At 40.6% G+C, this 20,088-nt stretch overlaps 1 protein-coding gene across 3 annotated transcripts in view; it reads left to right on the forward strand.

Annotated features, from left to right (window-relative positions):
• The window catches only part of TMOD1 (tropomodulin 1), a 476,820-nt gene that overhangs the window by 240,597 nt on the left and 216,135 nt on the right, over positions 1 to 20,088 (forward strand). For all 3 annotated transcript variants that reach the window (XM_069236536.1, XM_069236542.1, XM_069236532.1), the window contains exon 3: positions 6,647 to 6,803. In XM_069236536.1, the coding sequence (XP_069092637.1) occupies positions 6,647 to 6,803 (157 nt within the window). The remainder of the gene's footprint in view (positions 1 to 6,646; positions 6,804 to 20,088) is intronic.

A 20,088-nucleotide genomic window follows, 5' to 3' on the forward strand; every position in this document is an offset into this window, starting at 1 on the left:
GGGAACTTGCTATGCTGCACTGCTTGAAAGAGAGAAAGCGGAAATGTGCCATATCTACTAAGATATGTTCTTTCCCAGCGCTGGTGCACCTGTGGCTGCCTTGAGCAAACACAGGCACCCTTGTGCCACAACGTAAGAGGCATATTACTATTTGCAGAATGCAGCGCACACCATTTTGGGGCAAACCCAGGTTTACTGACTTTAGTAAATCTTGGTTTGCGTCAAAATACATGGGTGAATACACTGAAAAAAAGGCCTATGTAACGCCTCTCTAATGCAGGATAATGCATGGCAATGCAAGGCACTGTGTTGCTTTACTCTGCAGTTAAAAAACTGCAAAAAGCCATGCAAATCTCGATTTGTGTGGTTTTGCAAATGTCACTTAAGCACTTGCATTACCTCGACTCGACTTGTGTGATGCAAGAACAAAGCAAGTGCGCAGTAAATCCGGAATTCATTGTTTTCTTATTTGGTCTGTATACTTTGATTATTAAAACGTGGATTGTTTGTTATTAGCTTCAAATGTGCAACCTTCAGCTTAATTCATTTAATGCTTCCATTGCTGAATGTTTGGCAGGGAATGTGTCCTGTTTATTAACTCTTCTGCATAGGATGAGGCTTATACCATCTCACTGGTGATGTAACACAGAGGCCCAGGTTTACAAAGGTGTCACACAACTTAGCACAGCAACTAAAGTTTCTGCACTTCGCCACATTTATTAGGATATGGCACTATGCTGCTCTCTCCCTAATGCTGGCGCACAAGTAGGCTGCCAAGCACAAAGCATAAACCTTTACACCATAGGGTCATGTCTAGCATAGGTTTTGTGTTAGAATCATGCACAGTCTGCAGACTTACAAAGTGGGAAACGTTAGGCGAAATAAAAGCATTTCTCCTTTTTACACCTGATTCAAAGTGGCATTATTGTTTGGTGCAAAACTCTGTCTACTATTGTTAGTAGATAGTGTTTCGGGTAAAAAACACTGAGGCATATTTACAAGAAAGTGGCTCATCAGCTCTGATGTGCCACTTTTCCTGCGTCGCCCTGCACCCCCTAACATCACCATGGTAGCACTGTATTTACTATACAGCGCACCAATGCACACGTTAGCACAATAGCATCCTAAGCTGTTTTCAACTCTACATCTACCTACCGTCAAGATATGTAGATAGTCGCTGTAAGTGCATCTTGAGAACTCGCTATTTTAACAGAACACCGCCTCTGCCAAAGACTGCAATACCCGTTTTCTTCATGACTTTTTCCTCTTTTGCTTCTGATTTCTAGGATTCCCTGCTACTGTACTCCCTCGAACTCAACCTGGCTTCTACTTCACATGCTTCCCCTGCTTCTGTCCAACTGCACCGATTCTCTCCTCTTTTACCCCCTTCTTCCCTTGCTGCCACTACAGCCATTTCGAAAGGCAGATTATGCAGAAACTAGTGGCAAATTCTGCAATTTACTTTGCATTAAAAGAAAATATTGTGCAATATTTTGTGGCGCCATTGCATTTTTTACATTTTAATGCACAATTATTCAAAACGGATTGTAACACGTTAAGAAAACTATACCTATTCCAAATGTGATTTACCAACCATTGTTATTTTCTTGTCAATCTTGAAGGCGCGTGATGATCCCTGTATGTACTATCCTTTATCCCTACAACAATGAAAACGTTTGTATAAAACATATGCAATATGGCACTAAGCAAAAATAAGGGTACACGAACACAATTATTGCAATACTATGGGGGTCATTCTGACCCTGGCGGTCACCGACCACGGAAGCACCACCAACAGGCTGCCGGTGCTTCCTGGGCCATTCTGACCGCGGCGGTAAAGCCACGGTCAGAAAAGGGGAACCGCCGGTTTACCCCTGGCCCAGGGAGCGCCGCCATGGGGATTCCGACCCCCTTCCCGCCAGCCTGTTTCTGGCGGTTTACATCGCGACGGGTGCCACTGCACCCGTCGCACCCCTGCAAATCCGCTGGCTCCATTCGGAGCTGGCTTCCTCTTTGCAGGGGCTTTCCCGCTGGGCCGGCGGGTGATCTTTTGGAGATCGCCCGCCGGCCCAGCGGGAAAGTTAGAATGACCGCCGCGGTCATTTGACCGCGGTGCGGTCTTTTGGCGGCTTCCGCCCGGCGGGCGGCACCCGCCGCCCGCCGGGGTCGGAATGACCCCCTATGTGTCCCTCTTTTATTTTACGTGTCTCAGTCATGCTTTAAGACCTGTCTTCAGTTTTGGGTTTACACTGTGTTCACACCTTAGCATCTCTGGAACTCATGTACAACAAGAAATATGAAGACAGAATAGTGTAGTGCATTGAATATTAAATATGAATGTGTCTCACTACTAGGCACTCAGCATGTCAGAAGGGTTTCAGGGAACAAAATGAGGCAGAGCTTTAGTGTTTAAAAGAAAACCTTCTGCAAGGAAAGATCAAACAAGGCAGCTGCATCATCTAACTTCTCCATAATCCCTGAGAGCACCAATCAACCGAGCAAGTGTGGTTAGAGTACGTGGTAAAATTTGATCTGTTTGATCTAGAAACATTTTCATACTGCTATATGCAAATTGTGTAGCAGATGATGAATTGTGTGGCAACTGCATCACTTCCAAGACTATTCACATAATACTCCAGACACAGAATTGTGGAATTTTGTGGACTTTACATTTAATCAAAGCTGTGCAGTCCCCTCTTCTCAGTACTGTCTTCTCATACATTCTGTTCTTCCTCCTCTTGTTCTTCACCCTCTAACTTCCTAGTACCAAAGGACATATACAGCATCCACTTTTCTCTCTGCACCCTCCACTTACCTCTCCTCCACCTACATTTGGCTGTGCGTGTGACCCTAAAAAAACATACACTATACAATAAAGGTGTTACATTTTCAGTATTTCTTTAGTCAGGTCGACCTCTGAACTTAACCCACCATCTCATTTCCTACTGAACTTTGCATTGCTGCTAACTGTTAGACCGGTCAGCCTTAGGGTGGTCTTTCCCCAAACTTTTTGCCTTCCTCTCCATGTTTTTTGCTGATCTCATTTTTGCTTGTAATAGGACTCTGCACACTTTACCACTGCTAACCAGTGCTAAATTTCATGTGCTCACTCCTTAAACACATGGTAATATTTTGCTTTTTCCCAATTGGCATATTTAATTTACTTGTGAGGTCCTTGTAACATGGAACTACATGTGCCCAGGGCCTGTAAATTAAATGCTACTAGAGGCCCGGCAACACAGATTTTGCCACCCACTTACTTATCCCTTTTAAAAGTGTCTAAGGCCTGCCATTGTAGCCTGCGTGTGCAGTTTAGCTGCCAAGTCAACCTGGTGAGATAACCTTTTGCCAGGCCAAAACCTTCCCTTTTTATACAAATAAGACACCAGTAGAGTAAGCCATGGACAGTCTAGAGAGCAGCTTGTAGTGTATTTAAAAGGTAGGACATGTACTTTTACGTTTACATGTCCTGGTAGTGAAAAACTTTTACATTTGGTTTTCACTACTGCAAGACCTATCTCTCCCATAGATTAACATTGGAATTACCTTATTACACTTACTAAGCTGTCATTTCTAAATGGGGGCAGGGGTCCAGTTGATGTTTGGTGTCTTTGAAAAAGTAATAAAAAATCCTAACTTATAGTAAAGTCAGATTTTAAGTAACAATTTTGAAAATGCCACTTTTAGAAAGTTGAAATTTTCCTGCCATAGCCTTTTAGTGCCTATAGCCCGCACCTGGGCACATGACTGTGTGTAGCTGACAGTTGAGCTTTGTGAATTTCCTAGACAGCCACACACAACAGGCAGCTTAGGTGTGCCTTGAGGGGCCATCACTGGGAAGGAGGAACTGGGCATAGCCTCACTTACACTTGAAAAGGCTGAGACCTGCATCCGCACAAATAACTGCATACCCCCTGTTGTAAGTCTGGAATAAGGTTAAAGAAAACAGGACACCTGGGGAATTCAAAGGCAAACCCCTAGAAGCTTCTCCCCCTCTTCAAAGGCACAATGGGGTAGAAATGCCATACCACTGACAGCAACTCTTCACAACACTTCTGGACCTGTGGATACTCTGCCAGGATGAAGGTCTGCTGAGCTGCTGAAGGATTGCCACTCTGCCAGACTGCTGCCCTGCTGGATTAATGCCTTTCTGTGCTGCTGCCTTGCTGTGCTGACCTGCTGCCTGCTGTCCTTGCGTCTGGGCGAGAAGAGCTGGACCTCAACCCCTTGAACACAGGACTCCCAGAGTGACTCTAAGGGCTAGTCTGCTGACCTCCTGTTCTGAGCCACAGGGACATAACAGGCTCTCAACCTCCTACACCAGCACAAAGATCCAGCTGAAGCAAGCCCTTGACCCCTAAGTGGTGCCCTTCAGGCCCTGAACCCTTGGTGTGACCTCAGAGATGCTGAATTAGAGCTCTTGGGCTCTTCGCAACCAGGAACAGGACCAGTGGTGCAGAATCATTGACACTTGCACAGCCTAGCGACACAAAGTTCTGTGAGCCCGACCAGTCATGCTACAGCATCAACTGCTTGCATGGAGTGACACTGCAAGGCACCAGTGATGACAAAAGGATTGTAGTACTACAGTGGTGATTGCCCACGATGCCGGGTCTGCCTGACGGCCATCCACAATACTTCCATGCTCCTCGCTGAACCCCTCCACTGCGAACAGGACTTTTGATGCTTGACTGAGAAGGAAACTTTCAGCAGGAATAATCTGGTCCCTATATCCGACACACACTCCATCACGGTTGGCCAGAACTTATGACTTTCTTCCTGTGTCACATGCCCAGATAACTTCAGTTGAAACTTTGTGCTTGTTGGACCTATTTTACCCACAATCTTCAAAAAATGCATAATTCCAGTTGTTCAACTAATTGGATTTTTGTCATTTTGGTCTTGGTTTATTTATTAACAATTTCTCCATGTTTCTCAACCTTTTGAAGGCTCCTAATGTGGCATGTTTTCACTGTGTTACTGTTTGATGTGTTGCACAAATACTTTACACATTTCCTCTGAGTTAAGCTGGACTGCTCTATGCCAAACTACGCAAGGGTTGAACATAGGTTAATTTAGGGTTTGCCTGTGACTTAACACAGAGAATAATTGTGGTAGCCTCTTGAGAAGCAACCACAAACACTAACCCCGTTTCCTTCACTAATTGACTTAGATAGTTGGTCTATACTAAACAGGACTTGGCTTGAACCATATGTAAAGGCTGTCATTCACAAAGGGCAGTGACAAAACGCAGCAGATCGCTCACATCGGGTTCCTCTTACACCTGCAGCAAATTTCCAACTTTTTAGGGATTCATAATCTTCTGTAATGCTCCGAGTAGTTTTTCCAATTTAATCATTCTAGGAGTTATCATGTGCGCCTCATTTTAACATGCAGAAATGTATGGTAAATGTGTTTTATCGCATTCAAACGTTTAATGATTCACCGTATGGAAAATATATTCCCTAGTGGAGGCTCCACTTTGTCTCAGCCTGCTTAAATATGGACATGTTCCTTCCCCATTTCCACCTTGAAAACACCTATACTCTGGTCCTTGAGAGAAGTAAGTTTCGGAGCATTTTTAGAGTGGTACAGTATCTGTACAGGGGGGTGCGCCATTCCACAAACCTATTGTTCCTCAATGTTCATCTACTTTTGCACAAAATGTCCATGTTAACAAATGCTATTTGCAAGGATAAAAACCTAAATCTGATACCGTGATTATAATTTTCTATCGCAAATGTTTTTTTTTTGTTTTTTTTACACAGGTGTTAACATATCTGGGCGCAAACCATGTAAATGGCAGCAAGCTTACTTGGGTGATCATTTTTCTGAATATCCTAAAATGGAGTTTCTGTCCCACAGAATGTGTGGTTTTCTAACCAAACACCTAACCTCATAATGGGAACAAACTTGGTCACTCAAAACGTGCAGCCTCTGTGGTTACAAAAATGAATCAATATTACACATTATGGGTACCTGTCTGGAGCTACTAGAAGCGTGAAAATTGCTGCTACGATCGTACCTAAAAACTTTGATGTTACCATGCGTGCAAGCACTAATACAGAGTCAGAATGACAAACACATCCTGTTATGCTGCATACTTGTAAAATCTATATGCATAGCTTGACTCTGTGGGATGATCATAACCAGATAGCTACCCTTTTAGTGATAACTGTTCTACTGTAGTAACATTTTATTCGCAACTGGATAGGCCAGATTAGCTGGCCGAAAACAAACTGATGCTATTTAAATGATATTAAGTTACTGCTTTGCATTTTAGTAGGATTTTTAAATAAATTATTGTATTGCAAAATGATGTGAATTTGTAATGATTTAAATTAATCGAGCAATAAAATGTACTTACTGTTTGTTATGTAAATCAGACCCATGGAAGAGAAAAGCTTGCTTCTGCTCCTCTTGTTTATAACCCTTGGGCCACCACTTTCTCTTAAACGGGGGTGTTTACTTGATGACACAAAAATAGTACTTACAAATATTTCAAATTTAAGGTGTAGATTGTAAATAATGTCTTTCCAATTTAAGGTGCAGATAAGAATAAATAATTTAGGTTAGTCGTGAATAGCACATCCATTTTGAAAAGCATTTTGCTATTTTTATTGACCTGTTCTATGTCCTTTCTTAGAATGCTTTACTGCCTGCTGGAATGAGGCAAAAGGATCAGACAAAGAAAACACCAACAGGCCCCTTTAAACGTGATGACCTCTTGGACCACCTAGAAAAACAAGCCAAAGAAATGAAAGACGAAGAAGACTTGGTGCCCTACACAGGAGAAAAACGAGGTAGTGTACCACTGTGTGCATTCAGACAGATGTAACGTTTCGGGTAGGTAGGCTCTACTGTTCACGTTTCAACCTAGGTTGAGTTCTCAGAAGAAAATGTTGGGAAAAGAAAAAGTAAACAACAGGATTATACCTAAATTCATATTCAAAATGTTTGGGTTAGTTACTGCTAATCTTCATAGCTCTGGGCTGCCGGTATTTATCTGCGCTCCTACTTAAAGGAATCCATCAGTTCGAGCTCCGTCAAAGCAGACATTTTCTTGGGATTGTATTTCAGAATATTGCCCTAATAATTATCATGTTACATAAATATTGTATCCTAAATCTCATTTACAAAAATATTGTCCCATTATGTTTCGAGTTTGTTCTGTTACTCAAATCGGTCGATGTTTTGTAAACAATGTTTAGGAAACAATTTATTTCGGACGATATTCTGACCACAATATTTTTTTTACCTTACCCAATTCTTGGGGAGGCAAAAAAGAACTAGGAAGACTTTAGGATTGTCACACCCTATCATATCACACCACGGGAGGCAGGTATGAAAGAATGTATTTTTATATAGCAAACAGGAGAAGGATGTGTCCATTAGAAGGAGGAGGACGGCACTTTCACGTCGTCTAAAGTTATGGAATGAGAAACATGGCAGGAGGATGCTTGCTGAATGCAGAAATAAGTTCCTTCCTTTAATGCTTAGAAAAAGGAAGATGTGAACCTAGAGCTACTTGTAATCCATAGGCATGAGTTCATTATAGAACAATATAAAGCTGTTACTCTTGACTGAGTCTTTCTCAGCAGAGACAGTGGGATTTAAATGAGAAGCCAACAAGGAATACCTTTTTGAATGTGTGACGGTAGTTATAAACATGTAGACAGACTTCCTCATTTTCTGCTGGGCCCATACCAAGGGGTTGATTTATAGTTTCATGGGGTACTTTTAGCTAAAGCAAACTAGGTCTGTGTCCGCCAAACTGCTATCTGCCCACCCTGTTTAAAGTCAGTCGTGATTCGCTGTGCTCTGAAGGGGCGGAGCGGATGCGGGGTGCGGGAGGGATATTTCATAAAAAAAATAAAAACTTACCTGCTCCGTTGCCACTGCACCGCTCTTCTTTCCCTCGTCAATCCAGGCAAGGCTCCCAGCCTGCCCTGCAGTGAATCCTGACGCTGCTCAGAGCAGTATTAGGATTGACTGGGAGCGCCCAGCCAGGGCACTCACAGACAGACTGGGAGCCTGTGCCTGCTTTCTCCAGCCCAGCAACACTGTGCCGGACTGGAGAGAGCACAGTGCGCATGTGTGTTTGGCTGGCCTGAGACAGCCAGCCAAACATACATGCACACTGATGAGAGTGCACAGTGCACTCCCCTCATTTCCGTCAACCCCCATGGCGCGCCCCCCTTTCACAATGAAACGATAATAAAATAGTTTATTATCCTTTCGTTGTAAAAGGTTTGCAGCGGCTGCTGCTGGCAGGGGGGCGACGCTCCTCATCCATTGCTAAGGAGCCGCCCCTGTTTAAACTCTAGAGGACTGTCAGCTTTCCTTCAAAGGAGCCATCTTTGGTTCCATCAACAGAAAGCTACCTCTACCAGCCCTGCAGACTAGGTGAAGTAAAGTCATCACACTGCACACTCTATTTTCAGCAGACTATTGGATGTTTTTTTTCTGTCTGTGATTGCTAAGAAAAACCTGTTAGTATGGGACAGAAAAAGAAAATTATGATCGGCACAACCTTGGAGAAACTTTCCAGGGTGAAGGGATCATTATTTTTTCGTTTTTCAATAACAAACTCCCACCATTATTTTTTTAATATCTCCCAGACACATTGGACTCCTTTTTAAAACAGAAGAAAAGCATCAGCACCAACCCATTTCCTACAATTCTCTCCAAGAGTAAACCAACCCAGCCTCAGCACTCCTTCAAGCAAATACCACATGGTGAATTTATGGACTTACGACTGCCCTTCTGACCCTTGTCCATCACACACCTTCAAGAACATACTTTTATCTACTTCTGCTACTACACCTGTAAGAGGAATCATCAATAACTCTTTAACTACAGGAATTTTTCCTGAAGACCTGAAAAAGGCATAAATAAGTCAGTCATTAAAGAAAACAAACTGGATGTATGATGGAACAACGCATAAACTTACAACGCATGCCTTCACAACTCGTAAGTACAATGCATGGTCATTACCACGCATGCACTTACCACAAAATGTTTTTACAATGCATATGCTTTTACCACAAATGTCTTTACCACAAACATTTCGTAGTAAAGGCATAGTTGGTAAAGGCATATGCATAGTAAAAACTAGAGGTAAGTATAGCATACATTATTATATATATATATATATATATATATATATATATATATATATGTGTGTGTATATATATATATATATATACACACACACAAACACACGTTTCCACCCAAAAACCCTACCTACCCTAAACCATAAAAATTACCTTACCACCTCAAAACCCATACCCACCCTAAAACCTAAATACCCTTTACCACCCCAAACCCCCATACCCACTCTAAAACCTAAACTCCCCTTACCACCCCCAAACCCATACCCACCCTAAAACATAAAAATGCCCTTACCACCCCAAAACCCATACCCACCCTAAAAATGCCCTTACCACCACAAAACCCATACCCACCCTAAAACTAAAAAATGCCTTTACTACCCGAAAACCCATGCTCACCCTAAAACCTAAAATTGCCCTTACCACCCCAAAACCCATACCCACCCTAAAACCTAAAAATGCCCTTACCACCCCAAACCCATACCCACCCTAAAACCTAAACACCCCTTACCACCCCAAACCCCATACCCACCCTAAAGTTTAAAAATACCCTTACAACCCCAAAACCCATACCCATTCTGAAACCTAAAAAAGCCCTTACCACTCCCAACCCATACCCACCCTAAAACCTAAAATGCCCTTACTACCCCAAAACTCATGCCCACCCCAAAACCTAAAAAGCCCTTACCACCCCAAAACCCATACCCACCCTAAAACCTAAAAATGCCGTAACTACCCGAAAACCCATGCCTACCCTAAAAGCTAAAAATGCCCTTGCCACCCCAAAACCCATACCCACCCTAAAACCTAAAAATGCCCTTACTACCCGAAAACCCATGGCCACTCTAAAACCTAAAAATGCCCTTACCACCCCAAAACCCATACCCACCCTAAAACCTAAAAATGCCCTTACCACCCCAAAATCCATGCCCACCCTAAACCCTAAAAATGCCCTTATCACCTCAAAACCCATGCCTACTCTAAAACATAAAAATGCCCTTACCACCCCAAAACCCATGCCCACCCTAAAACCTAAAAATGCAATTACCAACAATAACTGTTACCCCCCCTAAACACTATATATATATATATATATATATATATATAGATAGATATATATAGATATAGGTATATATATACATATATATACCTATATCTATATATATCTATCTATATATGTATATATATATATATATATATATATATATATATATATTTATATCAAACAACCCACTTAATACTTACCTCTACTTACCTTTAAAACCTTTACCACACATACACCTTCACCATTCATGATTTTACAAAGAAATTCATTGTAAAGGCGGGCGTGGTAAAGGTATATTCCTGGTAAAGGCATGCGTGGTAAAGCCATGCGTGGTAAACGCATACGCGTTGTAACTGCATCGTGGTAAATGCAATTTGTTGCATTCACCGCGATGTAAGTGATGTTTCCCAAACAAACCTAGACCTGCATGGCCCCAACAACTACAGACCAATTACAAATGGACCTTTCCTGGGCAAACTTATAGAAAGAGCAGCATTCGCCCAGATGTCACAATTCATTGAAGACAATTCCATACTTTCAAACTACCAAACTGGATTCCACCCTGCAAGAGACACTGAATCAACACTCATAGCAATCTGGGATTATCTTAAAAACACAGTCGACCACAATGGAGTTGCTGTACTACTTCTCTTGGACCTCTCAGCTGCCTTTGATACTGTTGACCATGACACCCTAATTCAAAGACCACGAAGCCGGCAGAGAAGGGACTGCTCTTGACTGGATTACATCCTACCTTCAAAACAGAACTAATATTATCTATTCTCACCCCTTCTCATCAAAACCCTACCTCACAAAAGCAGGGGTCCCTCAAGGATCAATCATCTCACCTATGCTTTTCAATATCTACATGAAGTCATTACCAGAAATGATCGTTGATTTTCAACTCACATGCTACAACAATGCAGATGACACACAAATACTATATAAATTGGAATGACCCAAAGACATTGAAAACTCACAAATATTCAGTTGCCTAAGAGCCATTGATCAGTGGATGACTTGGAGCTATTTCAAACTGAAAGCTTCCAAAACAGAAATACTCAGATGTGGCGTCTGGAAAAATTATGACCCACTGTGTGTTTGGCCTGATGATCTGGGACTACCTCCTCATGTATCCAAGACAATTAAAAACCTTGAAATTACCATGGACTCCAAGTTAACAATGAATGCCCAAGCAGACAAATTAGCGCGATCAAGTTTTATCACCTTGAAGACTCTGCGACACATCTTCCCCACCTCGGATTTCCACACAAGGTGCAGGCTACTGTCTCTCATGTACTATCCAAACTGGATTATGCCAATGGCCTCTACCATGGATCATCTCTAGCTATTATGAAAAAACTACAACATCAGGCTACTGTTACATGTAAAGCCACAAGCCCACATGTCCCCTGCCTTGAGAGCACTACTCTGGTTACCCGTTGGCAGAAGATCCACCTTCAAACTTTACATGGAACAGGATAGCTTTTCATCAGAAACAAATTAACCAAATACATTCAACAAAGAAACCTCCACTCAAGATTGGCACCCCACCTTAAAACACCACCATTCAAGATAAAGACAATAGGTCGTACATCCTTCTCTGTTCAAGCAGACAAACTATGGAATTCATTACCCCCAAATATAAGATCGACGAATAACTATCTTGTCTTCAGAAGACTACTCAAGAGTTGGCTATTTTTTTTCATAACCACCATATTCAAACAGCAATGGACTGCATATGTCTGTGTTGGTAAATATTTATAATCTGATTATGTGTATATTTTCTAGATATGTATAGTTCTTTAAGAAATATGTATAGTTATCATTTCATAATAATAAATTATACACAAAAGCTTTAAGCATATTTAACACATTTATATTTACTCACGGTTAAATATATTTGTGTGTGTATGTGTGTGTGCATGTGTATATATATATGTGTGTGTGTGTATATACAATATATATGTATATTATTCTATGCTTAACATGTTCATAGGCCATTGCATAGCTCCTAGATAAGTTTTTATGTTTGATATTTATAAATCCCTGCCTTCTTTTTATCTTAATGAGCAAATGTTATCTTAACTATTTAACAGAAAGCATTTCGCTACTGAAAAATTGAGGAAAGGTAAAAGAATGTTAGAAAACTACACTTATTAATTAACATAAAATATTACAAATCTTGAAAGTCTGTGTCTATACAATACTACTTTTCTTCTCATATTATTATACCCATTATTATATTCCTTGCACATATATTCCCTTACTATGTATTTACATATCTATTTATTTATTACTCTAGTCCTACTGTACTAGAGAAAATATAAATAAAAATAAATAAAATTAAATCTATAAATACAATTCAAAATATCAGTAATTAAATGAAATACAAATATATACATATATATATATATAAAATAATAAATAAAAAATAATATAAATTTTACTCTCTTGTAAGCTTTACTCTGTCTCCCCATAACCCTATGGCCCATATTTATACTTTTTGACGCACAACTGCGCCAACGCAGTTGTGCGTCAAAAAGTTTACCGCCGGCTAACGCCATTCCAACGCACCATGCGGGCACCTTATTTATGGAATGACGTTAGCCGGTGCTGCGGACTGGTGTGCGTCAAAAAAAATGACTCACACCAGGCAGCGCCGGCGTATGGGAAAATGGGGGTTGTGCGTCAAAAAATGGGGCAAGTCAGGTCTGAGGCAAAATTCAGGCCTCAAACCGGATTTGCGCCATTTTTTTTGACGCCCAACCTCCATTGACATGACTCCTGTCTTAGCAAAGCCAGGAGTCATGCCCCTTTGCCCAATGGCCATGCCCAGGGGACTTATGTCCCCTGGGCATGGTCATTGGGCATAGTGGCATGTAGGGGGGCCCAAATCAGGTCCCCCTATGCCACAAAAAAAAAACGAAAAAAAATACTTACCCCAACTTACCTCAACTTCCCTGGGATGGGTCCCTCCATCCTTGGATGTCCTCCTGGGGTGGGCAAGGGTGGGAGGGGGTGTCCCTGGGGGCATGGGAGGGCACCTCTGGGCTCCTTCTGAGCCCACAAGTCCCTTAATGCCTGCCCTGACCCAGGCGTTAAAAAACGGCGCCCATCAGGCTGTGCGCCGTTTTTTAGGCCTGCCCCCTCCTGTGCGTCAAAATGACGTCAGAGTATAAATATGGGGCACAGTCCTTAAAGTAATTTTTTGGAAGGGAACGCCTACCTTGCATATAATTAACGCAAGGCTGGTTCCCCCTTCCAAAAAATGACGCACATGGTGGAATTTTGACGCCCGCGGGGTCGGACGTCAAAGTATAAATATGGGGCAGGGTTTGCGCCGATTGTGCGTCAAAAATTTTGACGCACATTTGGCGCAAACAGAGTATAAATATGCCCCTATGTTTCTATCAATCTAGCCTTCATCCCCACTCTGACTCATCCCAAGCCCATTCTACTACTTTCTTCTCCAAAATAACCCTGCTTAAACTCTTACCTCCTCTACTGCATCTAGCTCACCCCAAACCTCAGTTTTCTACTATGATCTCCCAAACAACCATGCTAAATTCTCCCTAATTTTTATCACCTTTGACTCAACCCCTCCTGCTACTGTGATCTCACGAACCCCTTTCCACAGACTCTTTCCTCTTCCATCTATCCTTTACTCATCACAAGCCTTATCCTATTACTATAAACTCCCAATTAACACTTCTGGATTCTTCTCTCCTCTATCCCTCCATTACTCTAGTCAGTCCAACTAACAAACTCTCATATCCTCTGCTAAAAAAAACTCATGCTAGTAATAATACTAATGCTGTACTCATATTTCCCTATATTAATCCACCACTAATTCCTCTTGGATTCCGGAGCAGCGTGCTACTCGCAGTAAAGCACTTCGACGCCTCACCAGGGGTAGTAAGCGCTATATACATACAATTACAATTACAATATTGCCCCCACTTCATATCACTGCTTCGTCTTGGCATTGCACCTACCACAGGCAGATGAAAATAGACATTTAACAACAAGAAATCCATGCTCTGATGCCGAATATATGCAAGAGAATGCTGCACAGTCAGCCCCTCGAAATACATAATGAGACTGTTTGAGCAAAGGGGGGCTGAAAAAATGGCGCAAAGAAATCTAAAAGATTTCTTCGCATTCTTTTTTTCTGCACTTTTAACACCTCCTCAGAGCAGGCATTAAAAGGAAGCAATCCATTGTTTACAATGGGCCTCGATGAGCTTTGCAGGATTAGAATAAAAATTCTACGCTAATCCTAATTTTACGCTAATCCTGCAAATCTCCAAACTAGCGTCAAAAATGTTGTTGCTAGTTCCCTAACTACAGCCATGGTGCGCTGTATCTTAGATACGGCGCACACATGGTGGCGTTAGGGGTGGCGCTATGGGGTGCAAAAAAGTTGCACTGCACTGGGTGCAGCGTCACTTTTCTTAAATCAGGCCCTTAGTTCTTATTAGTGATATTTTTACTTAAATCTTCAAAATTCATATATCGGCTCTCCTTATTGTATTTTTTTTTTTCTTGGTATAATTTTGCCCAATAAATTCTTCTCTATTTTTTAAAAAATTTGAGTAGGATTTGATTTATATTGTGTTGTGTTTTTGAGTTTTTATCTGTTTTAGTATAAGTTAAGCCTTTCTACTATGTACTATAGCTACTACGGTTAGGCTTCAGTTGAAATTACTGTAACCTTTTCTGGACTTAAAAGGACAGTATCTTTATTACTTGTAGTGGACTTCAATTCACCCCAAATAATAAGCCACTTTCTAACAATGTCAATACATAAGCAATTAATACACATTCGAAGTATGAACAAAGGTGGCCACAGAAGCAGAGAGTGACTGCTGTCATCAGCAGAGAGAGAATTGTAATATAGAACCTTGCCATACGACATATCTCCCCCTTTATAAATAATGAATCATCAACCTTTACAACAATTCATTCAATATTTTCTCTTTTCCCAAAATTACAAACTAAAAATAACTTGAACATATAGCATTTTAAAGTGTAAAACATGCACTACTATATTTGATTTTACCTTCTTATTTATTATTTGAAGTGTACAGGTAATTTGTGCATTCTCTCACGTCAGCTATTTGCTCTTTGATTTGAGCGTCCATTCTCACTTGGCTCCTTGTGTATATACTCTTTAATACCTTCACTGTCATACTCAGGTGGCTGATGAGCTACAACAACTCTATTCATGTTCTAAATTCTACCATCATCTGTTGATAGCATTCTTAACCAATTTAAAAATCTGTTTCTACTTTGAAAACTTTGACCATTGTTGACACCCAACTGGTGATTTATTTTTTACCCAATCACCAACACCAAAGGTAATGTTTTTGACACACTTTTTGGCATCAAAGTTCTTTTTCCTGTCACATTGAAGTTTAATTTATATTTTTCTCCATGCACCAATTATATTGTGCTTTACTCCTTTTCCCAAAAACATTGATCTTGGATGTAATATTTTATGTGTTGTTCTCCCTATGAAAAGCTCAAATGGTGTTTTGCCTCTAGTGGCAAGTGTGACAATATATAAGTTGTGATTCTTTCTTACAATGCTATTTTCCAATCTAAATTGATTACTCTGGCAAATTGTATGCTTTCTTTCAATGTTTTGTTTAACCTCTCAATAGCACCATTAGTCTTTGGATGATATAGAAAGTTTTTTTATGGCAGATGCCAGACATCCTTAGGTAATGTTCCATTACCTGTGAACAAAATTGCATGACAGTATCGACAATATGGAATTTGAATAACTTTCCCTTTTGAATATTTCTTCCAAAAATGTAATTGCACTGAGAGAGGAAACATTTTGTACATGACACCCTTCAATTAATCATGTTTACAAATCCATCAACACAATTAGATAAGGTGTGTGATGTTTGCCATGAAGATGACACACAATATCTATTGCTACTTCATTAAAGGGATACTTTGGTAATTCTGTACAAACCATTGGAATGTGTCTTGTTTTCAATAGATTGTCACTGATATTACATTGTACACAATCTCCTACAACTTGTTCTTCCTCAATATCTATCCCAGGCCACCTAAAATGTAAAACATAACTGTTTCTTGGTTTTAACCATAACCATGTGGCCTTCATGTGCTAATGACACCAATTTGCTCTGCAATCCTTCCAGCAAAACCAGTCTAGTGCCGCTTGTTAAAATACCATCAGCTACTGCCAACTCCTCTTTAACCATCGATCAAGGTTAATCCAACTTGTTTGTATATGCCACTAATATTAATTCTATCACCTTAGAAAGAACTGGATCCTTTGCAATTACAGCCTTCCACTCACTTTCTTAAGCTGCTTCCTTTTCCTTCTGCTGTAACTTCACACACACTCACCTCATGTTTCAAAAACTCATCAAAATCATCCTGTGCTTCCTGTGGTTTTTCTGTTGCAACCAAACGTGATAAGCAATCAGCTGAGAAATGTCTTACCTGCTGGGATGTAGTATACTGTGCAATCATATTCTTGTAGAGTAATAACCCATCTACACATTCTTTTCAATGGCAATTGTTAGACCAAACAAATTCTACCTTTTTCCTTAACAAACCTCTCAGATTAATCAGCATACCTGTTAAGGAACTTATTATAGTATTCTATCATACCAAGAAAAGACACTATTTCATCCTCAGGGCATAGTTCCTTTACTCCTACGATAGTCTCTACTAGTTCCTTTTTTGTGTTATTTCTTTCCTTGAGATGTGATACCCTCAGTAGTTTACCTCACTCACACAAAATTTGCACTTTCTCAATGTGAGACCTGTTTTTAACAATCTCTCTAACACTACACCTACTCTCTCATCATTTTCCTTTTGTGATTGTCCACAAATGAGCACATTTTCTTGATAACAATATACCCCCTGTACTCCTTTCAGTACAGATGACATTACTCTCTGAAATACCGAAGCTGCCGAGATAAAACCAAATGGCATCCTGCAAAATGTATATGCCCTAATAGGAGTAATAAATGCTGTTAAATCCTGACATGATTTATCCAAGTCAACTTGGTGATGAGCTGATGCCAAGTCAAGAGTTGTGAAAAAGATTTGCCCCGGCCAAAGTTGTCACCACTTTATCAATATTAGGTAAGGGAAACTTATCCACTATCACCTCCTTATTGAGTGCCCTGAGATCAACACATAAATGTATCTCACTGTGAAAATATTTGCCACTACTATGGGAGCCAACCACTCTGTGGCTTCTACCAGCTCAATCGATCCCAAACCACCCAGTCATGTTATTTCAAGTGGCACCCCTTTCTGTACACTGATAGGAATTTTTCTCACTTTAGCAACCACAGATTTTGCACCACATTTTAATTCTATGTGCTGTTTGTAACCTGAAAGACTTCTCAGTTCATCACAAAACACTTTGTCAAACTTTGTTTTATAATCAACCATATCCTTATCAATCTCTTGCTCTTGAAGATGTGCATCCTCATTGGGATTTAGTGTGATTCCTAAAAGTCTCTGACGAGGCCTTCCTAGTAACTCATCCCCTTAGTTTGACGCACATATCTTAGCATCCACAAACATCCCTTTACATTCCAGACAAGCTATAAAATACCCAAACATTTTAACTGCTATCCCTCCATACCCAGTAGATCTTACATACATCTTGTACAGTTTATCTCTCAAACGTTTCCTTTGAAATCATGGTGAGATGTGATCAAATCACATTAAAATTTTAACATTTTTAATTTTTGCCCACTCTGTGTGATGATCATCTTTACTTTCATTAGCTTGAAATACAATTTCTTTTACCTCCTTTCTTTGATCTTTCTTGATCTTAGTCTTACAACAATTTGTGAAATGACCTTTTCTCCTCAAGAAGTACACAGAACATGAATAGCCAGGCAAATTGTAGAATTAACCCTGTGTCCAAACCTTCCATACTTGAAGCATGTTCACCAAAAATCTGTGCATACCTTTGGCTCAATCTCTTTCTCTTTATTTTCAGAAGCATTTGTTTTGTATTTAACTTGACATACTACTTATTTAATCTTGTCTGAAAATGTATTTGGTTTCTCCTCTTGTTCAATTCACACACACACTTAACCATGTGTACTGCTCTCTTTGCTATGGCAATCACTTTCTCCAGTGGTGGTTCATCTTTTATCCATAGATCTTTTCTAATCTTATCACGAAACACTTTAAAACAAATTGGTCCAGTATTCTTTTTTCTGTGAAAACACCAAACTTAAACTTGAGGCTAGTTTCCTGAGACTCGTCACAAAATCCTCCACTGATTCATCTTTCCCTTGTCTCGTCACTTAATAATATCTTTCCGTTACGGTGCTGACTTTTAGAGGTAATGATGATCCCATTTAAGAATACGTATCTCTTATTCATTTAACAATCTTTGAGCCACAGCGCTCAATTCTCGAAGTGTTTCTTAAATGTTCTGCCTTTCCCCACCTATGCAATGTTTCCCTTTTTTCTTTTGGTGTGCCTGTCACTCTTTTGGGCAAGCATGAACTATTTCCACTTTATTCACCTCCACACAACCAATGAAACAGGTGTGCCTTTCTCTGTTTTGATCGATCAACAAATTACTATACTGCTGTAGAAATCGGTGCTTCCTTTAAAAATAAGGTGTGCCTATCACAGTTTAAATTGGCCAGATGACACCTTTATTTCTGAAGAGATCAATTTATAACCTCACAACATCTGAAAATGGAGGTCATGCATCGTCGCACAGCTTAACCAGTGATTCATCTTTATTTCTATAGCAAGGAGCCCACACACTTAAAAGGGCCGCTGAGCGTGGTCACACTGCACATTACGGTTAATTTCCTTAGGCGATTGATCTTGTTTTCCCTTTCCAAATCGACAAACCCAAACACCCAAAATGGCCACTGAGCATGTGCACCTTTCAATTTATGGCCGATGTCTTTGGAAAATAGAATTTGTTTTTACACACCCAGATTTCTCTTTACAGGCCTGTTAGCAAGATGAGGGGGCCAACAGGGAGAACTTACCGGAGAGCTGATGCTGGGCTGCTCCAAATTAAGTGCCTACAATTAAAAACAGACAAAACACTGTTATTTTTTCAGGACATGCACTTTAGCAACACAGAAGCAGAAGAAGGACTTATGGCAGCTAAGGCGACGGGGACTTGAATTCTGAAACAGAGAGGAACAGGCAGCCAACGCAAGCCGCAAATGGGACGCTGAAGCTGCAGAGAAAGAATGGAGAAGCAGCATGAAGTTTGCCGGCGAACAAAAGCAGCGTCACGACCCCTCGGAGAAAGGCACTGAGACCTAGTAGAAGAATATAGGTATGCAAGTAATGAAGAGTTGAGCTCCCGACCAGCTGGACTCATTAAGCTGCCACACTCCAGGAGAATTGTAGCTTTCCAGGTCTGGAGCCATAAACAATGGTGGAATGGAAGTGGTTGGGGAAATAGTGGGCGGGTCAGGCAGCACTGAAATGCTGCATGCAGTCACTCACATATCAGCCTTATCTGAGCACTAATTTGATTATTGCCACATTATTAGGTGAGGTGATTGGTGTACGGACATTACCCGACTTGTTAGCTGTGAAAAGTCCTCGAAAATAAGAAGATAATAATAGCGCTAGCCAGATGGCACCTACAACATGCCGAAAGAAAGAGAGAAAAGAATAGAAGAGCACAGGAATAAATTATAGAGAAGACGATAGAGCAGAAATATGTCAGAGAAAGTAAATAAAGAACCCTAGTCTGACCTGTATTTTGGTTTCCTCCATGGGTGCCAGCGGGACAACTGCAAACTGGACCTAGAAGACAGAAGAATCAGACATCAATTACACCCATTTAATTATCTCCATAGCATCTACTTTTGTGTTTTTTTTGTATAAGTCTGCACTGAACAAATTAATAACAAAATAAATCTGAAG

Source organism: Pleurodeles waltl, chromosome 1_2, assembly GCF_031143425.1.
Source record: "Pleurodeles waltl isolate 20211129_DDA chromosome 1_2, aPleWal1.hap1.20221129, whole genome shotgun sequence".
In the NCBI taxonomy this organism is placed as follows: Eukaryota; Metazoa; Chordata; class Amphibia; order Caudata; family Salamandridae; genus Pleurodeles; species Pleurodeles waltl.